The sequence below is a fragment of the Nerophis ophidion genome, linkage group LG28 (genome assembly GCF_033978795.1).
Source record: "Nerophis ophidion isolate RoL-2023_Sa linkage group LG28, RoL_Noph_v1.0, whole genome shotgun sequence".
NCBI lineage: Eukaryota > Metazoa > Chordata > Actinopteri > Syngnathiformes > Syngnathidae > Nerophis > Nerophis ophidion.
This window is the reverse complement of record NC_084638.1, coordinates 15,592,725-15,602,301: the sequence shown is the minus strand read 5'-3', so window position 1 is coordinate 15,602,301 and position 9,577 is coordinate 15,592,725. Positions and strand designations below refer to the sequence as shown.

The 9,577-nt window shown below is 41.1% G+C and overlaps 1 protein-coding gene across 1 annotated transcript; it reads right to left on the bottom strand.

Annotated features, from left to right (window-relative positions):
* Positions 1-3,474: 3,474 nt before the first annotated feature.
* LOC133545147 (gastrula zinc finger protein XlCGF57.1-like) lies at positions 3,475-8,842 on the bottom strand. The gene is made up of 2 exons (XM_061890510.1): positions 8,391-8,842; positions 3,475-6,615 (listed from the first exon to the last, which is right to left on the bottom strand). Exons 1-2 carry the CDS (start codon positions 8,515-8,517, stop codon positions 5,261-5,263), a joined length of 1,482 nt encoding a protein of 493 aa, XP_061746494.1. The 5' UTR covers positions 8,518-8,842; the 3' UTR covers positions 3,475-5,260.
* Between the last annotated feature and the right edge of the window lie 735 nt (positions 8,843-9,577).

Sequence of the window (9,577 nt, the reverse complement as noted above, 5' to 3'; positions counted from 1 at the left end):
GTCGCGGGGGCAACAGCCTAAGCAGGGAAACCCAGACTTCCCTCTCCCCAGCCACTTCGTCTAGCTCTTCCCAGGGGATCCCGAGGCGTTCCCAGGCCAGCCGGGAGACATAGTCTTTCCAACGTGTCCTGGGTCTTCCCCTTGGCCTCCTACCGGTTGGACGTGCCCTAAACACCTCCGTAGGGAGGCGTTCGGGTGGCATCCTGACCAGATGCCCGAACCACCTCATCGGGCTCCTCTCGATGTGAAGGAGCAGTGGCTTTACTTTGAGTTCCTCCCGGATGGCAGAGCTTCTCACCCTATCTCTAAGGGAGAGCCCCGCCACACGGCAGAGGAAATTCACTCCTTTGAATTACGCTGTTGTCGCTCCAGAATCGACAAGAAACATCAATGACCTTCCACCCACATCACACACAATCATTGGCATTTTCTTGTATGCTAAGTCCTCACAAAAAGCATATGTCCCAATCATTGGCTGTTCACGCTCTTTTAATTCCCTAATTCTGTCCTGTACCTTAGCAAGCAGCAATGTATCAGTAAAAGCAAGCACATCTTCATTGCGGTTAGCGGTTAGTATGGTGTTGTCGTGAGTAGGTGTGGGTGCAACACTTATCTGTTTCGTGGTCTCAGGTCCCGAGCCGGTCAGTCAATCTGAATTGTTTCTGAGTTGGCCTCCATCCGCTCTGCCCCAATAGTCCCGCTGTCCATCCCGTTTATTCCTAGGACAGTCGCGCCTCCAGTGACCTTCCTTTCCGCACGTGAAACAATAGTTACGGCCACATCCATCTTTCTTCTTGCCTCTTTCTCTTCCTACGCTCCATCCCGCGTTCATTTCACAGCGGCAGTCCTCATAGTATTCAAAAGTCAGTCTGTGGTGGAGTCCCACACGTCACCCATGTCCCAAAAATGCAAAAAAAAATGAATAAAAAATCAGGGGCTGGATTTTGGACCCCGGCGTGCCTCTTTCGGCCCGCGTGCCGTAGTTTGGAGACCAATTTCAAAAATTGCCCCCGGCCGGATATATTTTCCCCAGGAGTTCATTGAGAGCAAATCCAGCAGAAAATTGGCATTTTAAACAAATAGAGGGAGTTTGGAAGGGGCAACACATCCCGCGTGCACCTCTGCTGCTATCTTTGCGAACTGCTGCGGTCCCAGATGCAACAGCAGAAGTTTTTGTATTTCTGCTCCTGTGGGAGGCCATGCCCGACAGAAAGCCGGGAATGCGGCTGCAAGCGCGTCTCCACCTCTGTGTGGTGACGGCCAGTCTCTGATCGCTTCACGGATTTCCTGGTCCATCTGGCGTAAGACCAAAACGCGAGTCCCTCGTGGTCCTGGATATTCCATCATCGGAGCCTGGAAGGTTCTGCCACTTCTCAGAGTTCTGCCAGCACTGTCCTCACTCAGAGATATTTTGTTTACTTCATCGGTCACATGTTGAATTGATGAGCCCGATGCTCCTTGATTGTCATCCTGATGTGAGTGGGAGGCTTTCGCCAGGGCTGTTGCGCCGTGCCCCTAGACTGCCTGCTGGTATTTAGTGGACAGAAACGGCGTTGCGAGGGGAAGAGTTGGGAGCTGCTGTTGCTGGAGGGGTGCCATCGGCGGGTGCTGCTGCTGCTGCTGCGGCGCTGGGACGTCCACAAAAGGGCCCGCTGGCGGTTGCTGGTCGTAGTGCGGGGGCAGAGTGGAGTAGAGTGGCGCCCAGTCCTCAGAAACCCTTCGACTGCGACTCAGGCCCTGAGATTGGCTCAAAAACAGAAAACTGGGAAAAGTATCAGTTGCAAGATCTATCTTTTCTTTATTTTCTGCTTCACTCATCCAAAGTTTCAAACACTCTTTATGTTGTTCCAAACAATTCAAATCTTTCACACGCGCAGTCTTTCCCTTTCGCATGTTGACCTCTTGTAGCGCCAACTTTTCTTTAATTTTACTCAATTGATTCATACTAAATGAACCAGTCTTGGGAAATCCCAATTCATTCACCCATACTTTCACACACATTAGGGATCCCTCTACATCAGGGGTGGGCATTACGTCGATCGCGATCGACTGGTCGATCTCGGAGGGTGTGTCAGTCGATCTCAAGCCAGGCATTAAAAAATAGACATAAAAATGAGCAATCATCAATCATACCAAGACTTCACTTTCGTCAGTTGTTTGACATTCTCGGCACCCGAGGATCTTGTGAGATGACGCTGGCTGCTGCGAGCTCATATTTAAGAAAAAAATCACTAACAGGGCGGACGCAGAAAAATACATTTTATTTCTAGAGACTCCTACCTACTGTCAAAACTCTAAAGACCGACTGCACAGTTCCTGTCTTCACCATAAAAGACCCGTTTCATCCTGCCTGTGCTAACAAAATAAGAGTCTCAGAAAGCTAGCGTGCACAAGCTAGCAAGCTACGGAGTTTGATGCCAATGTATTTCTCCCCCGCCCTCAGTGACCGCTTTCTCACTTGCTTGCCCGCCCGCACACTCACTGACGTCACTCACCTGCTGCCAGACATTAAAGGGCCACACACATATGCTACTCTCATAACAAAGTGTTTAAAAAGGAGTATGCAAGTTGGACAAATGAGATGCCAAATCCAACCACTTTCATGTGGTATTGGACAGAAAGGAGGACTTTTTTTTTCCTCCATTTGAAAATGCGGACGTTATCAGCACCACTGTCTAATGCCAATCAATGCAAGTCATCAGAATCAAATACACCAACTTATATTCTTGTCTTCATGAAAGAAAGGAATCTATGTGTGTTAAACATGCTTGTATTATCATTAAACACCATTAACTTGTTGACAAAAATGTCTCTTTCATAAATAAATAAATATAAATTACAAATAGGAATGAGGTAGATCTCCTCGACTTGGTCAATTGAAAAGTAGCTCACCTGCAGAAAAAGTGTGAGCGCCCCTGCTCTACATATTTTCTTTCATTGTGCACATACATGGGAAATCATAATCGAATACTTCAGGCTTAACTTTCTCAGACCACATATTCAAGCTCGTTTTAATTTTCCGCTCTTCTCGTTTAAATTTAACAGGCTAAAATTTGTGTTGTTTCTTCCGGCCTCTAACCGGGCATACACTCACGGCCTTATAGAAATTGTTAATCATCGGGACTCTAACCCGGCATTAAAAATCGGGACTCTAACCGAGGGACTCTATCCCAGTGCTACATTTTGGGACTCTAACACAGCGCTACATTTTGGGACTCTAACCCAGCGCTACATTTTGGGACTCTAACCCAGGGACTCTAACCCATCATTTAAATCGTAGCGAGACGGAAAAAGAACGGCTAATTTCCCATGTATGAAACATATAAATCACTCAAGCTTTGTCACACAAAAAAACCTTTCGTGGATTCGTCTTTTGTTTAAAATTCAAATGTCACAGATTTGTCTTAAAATTTCAGTCAGGATGATTCAAGTAATTTACCGTCCGATTCGCAGGGGCCTCGAAAACTCTCACGTCCTTTCAAATTTCTGGGAAGGAGACGTCAGCTTTTTTGTGCTGCCGGGTTGATCAGTCCATTTCAGCGGCCTCTGCGAACGGAAACAGCGATCTTCTTGGGATCCCACATCTGACACCAACTTGTCGTGGACATTTTTTAAAGACGATTCTTTAGTGACGAATAGCTTTAAAATGATTTATTAAAGTAACAAACAAATAATAACAAGCTTTGCAAAGCGAGACCAAACCAGAACGACACATTCGTTCGTTCCAGCTTGTTCTAACTCCTTTAGAATTTGAAATGACAATTATACATTCTCAGAAATCACACCCTCCATGCTCATTAACATACAGTACCCCAGTGGAATGAATACCCAAAGTCCTGTGAAGGGGAGAGGGTGTCGTTTGCCCAGAAGGGGGATGTCACTCAGGAAAGGGGACCAATTTAGCCCAGAAGGGGGTCAAGAATAGATGACACATATGCCCAGGTCAACTAAAGTCCACATGTCACATCAAAGACACAGGAGAAAAAGCCCGATCAGATTAGAGGCCTCTTGCAGAGCGTCACATTCCTAAACCCAATGAACAACTTTTGGTACCCACTTCAAAGAACATCATCTATTTAAACAAGTATAAGTAATTTTGCTATCACAGTGAGTGAGTGAGTGAGTGAGTGAGTGACAATTGTTCTTTCTGTGAAAGAGAAATAAAATAAACAGTTTATTTTATGAATGTATGCAAAGTAAATCTCTGTTAAGATGATGTACAATATTGGCTTTTGCCTGACACTCCAAACTTGTTTTCTGAAATTGATAAAGTTTTGGGGATGTTAAAAAAACCAAACATATAAGATGTTTAAAACACAACAATGGAATGTTTTGTTTTATCCACAATTGTAAGTTTGTTAAAACAAGATCATCCTTCCACAAACAATACAGTAATGTTCTCTCACCTTTATATTGCATAAAGGTCTGGAGACATACATATAAAACAATCACAAAACAATCATCATATTACAAAAGAGAGTAATAAAGATACTTAATAAAATAACTATATAGACTCAACAACTGATTCATAAAGTCACACATTTTAAAATTGTATAAAAGACAACTGTTCAAATCATGTATAAAATAAATAATAATATGCTTCCTGAAGAGGTCCAGAAGATGTTTCAGATGTGAACCAGGAAATATGTATATCATAAATAGGGGCTAATCAATGGGATCATAAACATCCATCCATCCATTTTCTAATGCTTATTCCCTTTTGGGGTCGCGGGGGGCGCTGGCACCTATCTCAGCTACAATCGGGCGGAAGGCGGGGTACACCCTGGACGAGTCGCCACCTCATCGCAGGGCCAACACAGATAGACAGACAACATTCACACTCACATTCACACACTAAGGCCAATTTAGTGTTACCAATCAACCTATCAATATAAATAAAAATATGTAAAACTTCAATATTTCAAGCACCTGTAAAAACACTATTATGAATAAATCCAAAATTGTATTATGATTATATATACACATAAAATGTTTATTGTATGTAAAATATGTCTTGTACTGTTTACTCTCACCTTATCAGTCAAATTGTTCTGTTAGTTTTTAACAAAAGTACACATTATTGCATATTAATGCATGTACTTGACTGAAAAAAGCATTAATATAAAATATCTAATCTATAAACGTAGAAGCATATTAAAAACATTGTTACACAAACAACAATGTCACACATGTTATATGTGCTGATGTTGTTAGAAAGTCAAAATTAAAGTGTGGACAATTTATTTCAAATCCTGAAGTTTCATTTGCTGCTGCTGTTCTCACCAGCACACTTGTGTTTCTTACACTGGTACTTATAAGAGAATCTTTCACCACACACACTGCAACTCAACACTTTCTCTCCTGTGTGTCTTCTCATGTGTGCTACAAGATTTGATCGGTCACAAAAGCTTATGTTGCAGATTGAACAGGAATGTGATTTTTCACCAGTGTGTACTCTTTTGTGTCTTTTCAAATTCTGACTTTGTGTAAAACCTTTACCACAGACTGAACAGGAAAAAGGTTTTTCACCGGTGTGTGTTCTCGTGTGTCTTTTTAAACAACGACTTTGTGTAAAACCTTTACCACAGGTTGAACAGGAAAAAGGTTTTTCACCAGTGTGGGTTCTCATGTGTGCTACAAGGTTTTGTCGGTCACAAAAGCTTCTGTTGCAAATTGAACAGGAATAAGATTTTTCACCAGTGTGCGTTTTAGTGTGTCTGTTCAAACTGTGACTTTCTGTAAAACCTTTACCACAGATTGAACAGGGAAAAGGTTGTTCGCCAGTGTGTGTTTTCATGTGTACTTTCAAATATTGACTTTCTACAAAACCTTTACTACAGATTGAACAAATAAAAGATTTTTCTCCACTGTGTCTTCTTCTGTGTTTTTCCAAACATGAACTTTGTGCAAAACCTTTACCACAGATTGAACAAGAAAAAGGTTTTTCACCAGTGTGTGTTCTCATGTGTACTTTCAAATTGTGACTTTGTATAAAACATTTACTACAGATTAAACATATAAAAGATTTTTCTCCAGTGTGTAACATTGTGTGTTTTTTCAGACTCTGACTTTGTGTAAAACCTTTACCGCATTTTGAACAGATAAAAGGTTTTTCTCCAGTGTGTGTTCTCATGTGTACTTTCAAATGTTCCCTCCTTGTAAAAGATAAGCCACAGATTGAACAATATATATTTTTTTTACCAGTGTGTGTTCTCGTGTGTACTTTCAATTTGCTACTTCCTACAAAACCTCCACAGTGGTCTCCATCAGCTTCTGTTGTCATGTGTTGTGTTGAGTTGTTGCTTGGAGGCTCCGCCTCTCTCTTCTCCTCACTTTCACTTTTGACCTCATCATCTTCACTCTTCACAAGGACACCAGTCACTGGGAACTCCTCCAACCATTTAGGCTGACTGATGTGGTGTTCCTCCTCTTCCTTTTTAATGTGGGGTGTCAGTGAGTCTTCCTCTTCCTTTTTACAGGGAAGGGTCTGTGTCAAAGAATTAAAGGAGACACCAAAGGGTCCGTGGCGCCTGTTCTTCTTTTTTGATTGATCCTCCTTCACCATCCTGAAGCTACACTCCGGTTTTTCAGGCAGAAATTGTTCTTCACGGACATCTGCAGGACACAAAATGACAAACATGCTTGAGAAATGTCCAGATTCAGTCAGTAAGTTCACATGAATTTAAAGAAACAAGTTATTATATGAATTGGCCTAAAAGCAAACACACTGCGCTTTACATTATTCACAGAAAATTAAGATCACTTTTTACGAGGGGTTTGGCAATATGGCTTAAAATCTATATTGCAATAAATTGCCTGCTGCCTGAGTGCAGCTGGGATAGGCTCCAGCGCCCCCTGTGATTTTCATGTCACTTATTGATGTATAAACTTGGAAAAAAGATTAGGTTGTTTACAGTGCAAATATGTAATCTGAATTGTATCTGCTATGTTGCCATCTTGTGGTCACGCTTGCTCACTGCAAGTGCTGTGGGTTGAAAGTGTATTTCCTTTTGCTTTGTACCTTGAACCCAATGTAAAGTTTTGTCATTGATCTCGCCAAGCAACGTTTGTAAGTGTAACAGGGGATTTCCTCTGGATGTTGAACGGCGGTGCCACGGCGACAGATTAGTTCTGTTTTTTGTTTTCGAGGCAATGTGTCAGTTTCCACTGCCTGGCGTTTATATGTAGTGGTCGACACAACAAGGCGGTTCAATTGAGCTTAAATCTGCTTGTGTGGGACAGGAAGTCATGCATAAACACTAAATAAATTATTCAGTTTACTTTCAAAGTAAAATATTCTGTTTAGGGCAGATGATATTTTACACTTTTAAAAGTCCTAATGGACATGAAGTCAACTTGTAAAAGGTTTTCAGACCTAATTTCACCTCCTTGACACAAATGGACGAAAAAATTGCCGATTCCTAAAGGCCCTAAATTAAATTATCATATAACAGGCGTATCCCAGGCCTGTACCAGAGCGCTGTATTAAAATGACTATTTCCATCTCCAACATTAAAGTGAGTGTCACGAACACTACTGCACACAAGAAAACAAGTGGAGGAGAATTGCAAGTAGCCAAAACAAAGATTGTGAATGACTGACAATAGGCTCACTTTGTTCTTGTAAGTCTACTGTGGAATTAACATGCTCAGGTGCTGAGAGCAATGCACACAGTGAGACATCTTAGTCCAGTTTAAATTCCACTGACCAGAAAGGAAACACATGGACATAGCAATGTATTGATGACGGCAATAATTAAGTTATTAGGTTTATTTTCATTTATATCGGACTCGGCCTACGATTGCGTGAATATTTTAATGCCTCTGGACATTGCCTGGTATTGTGGCCAAACAGCTCAATTTGTATTTCATCTGACTACAGAACTTTACTCCAGAAGGTCTTATCTTTGTCCATGTGATGTCGGATGAAACAAAAATGTAGTTGTTTGGTCACAAAACCCAGCAATATGTTTGGAGGAGAAAATGTGAGGCCTTTAATACCAGGAACACCATTCTACTGTCATTGCTGTATATATTATAGACTGCATATAATATTGCTGTACATATACTTCTGACCCAGCAGATTTGCTCACATTTTCAGTAGACCCGTAATAAATTCATAAAAGAACCAAACTTCATGAATGTTTTTGTGGCCAATAAGTATGTGCTCCAATCACTCTATCACAAAAAAATAAGAGTTGAAGAAATGATTGATAACTCAAGCCAGCCATGACATTATGTTCTTTACAAGTGTATGTAAACCTTTGACCACGACTGTATGTACATCATCCTCACAAGACAACCAAACTTTTTATACACAATATATTTAAAAATAGTGTTAATAATGAAATATAAAGTTAGTAAAGATGTGAGAGTAAGAAGTAAACAAACCTGTTCTGTGTAACACAACTTTATGATGTTTCTTATAATAAACATCCAGTAGTTGATGTTGTCGCTCGTCCTCCTCTTTTCTTGGAAAAAACTCCTCCTCATACTTTGCCATCGTTCTCTCGCACATTTTCACACAATCACAACACTTTACACTCACATTAGTTCCCTACTTAGCGCTGTTTAAATAACTTCCGCGTCTCTTTGTTAGCAGCTAACAAGCTAAGCTAACTAGCCAGCTAAACTAGCTGCAAGCTACCTTAAATGAAGCTATCAAACAGGAGAAGTGTCAAAGTGCGCTCAGACTAATGTATCCGGCTACAAACAATTATTAACCGCGTGTACTCTATTAAACAACATATATTTAAGAATACAGAAATATAATGCCCGCGTTTAGGACTTCTCCGTCAGACGCCATCCTGCTTTATCAACCGATCGGTCCACGCATGCGCGTAACCAACGTCACTTCCGTCAGCTTGTTTTGCCACACTTACTTACCATGGTTCTTTTGTGTCATCTGTATTTCAATTAACAATGTCATTACATACAAAACAAACGTTATTAAAAATATGGTATTCTTTATGGAACACACAGATCTGTACACAAACATGAAAGATGTGTTCAGCAGGCTTAAATGGAAAAAAAATCGATGTTTTACTATTTTATAATAATTCATTTATTTCAGAATTCTGAAAATGTATTCTTTTTTGGTTTGGTTACAGTAAGTGATTCATTTAAAAAAATATCAACATTTAAAAAATAAATGATCTGTGGGAGTTAGTGGCGCCCACGTGCGTCATTCATTACAATGACAGAAGCGTAAAAGTGGTTGAAATTGTGGCGATACACCTTGTTCATTTTCATATTCTTGTTCCCTTTTAATCCGAGGTAAGATGTTAATTTTTCATACATACATTACTAAAATATACAAGTATTTTATTAAGATGGCACCGCTGTAGTGGCTGCTGGTGGCAGGAGCTCTGTGCTCTTGTGTCATCCTTTTGTGTTCCTGCTGGGGTTTTTTGCCTTTTGGTTGGGGACCCTTTCGGACTGTGTGACAAGGGGCGGTACTTTCATGACTTCTGCTGTGCTTTTTTGTGAACTTATAGATCTGCCTACCGGGAGCCCTTTGGCCATGGAAACCAGCTGCTGGGTCTCCCAGAGTTCATTTGGAGAGACTGGAGGAGATG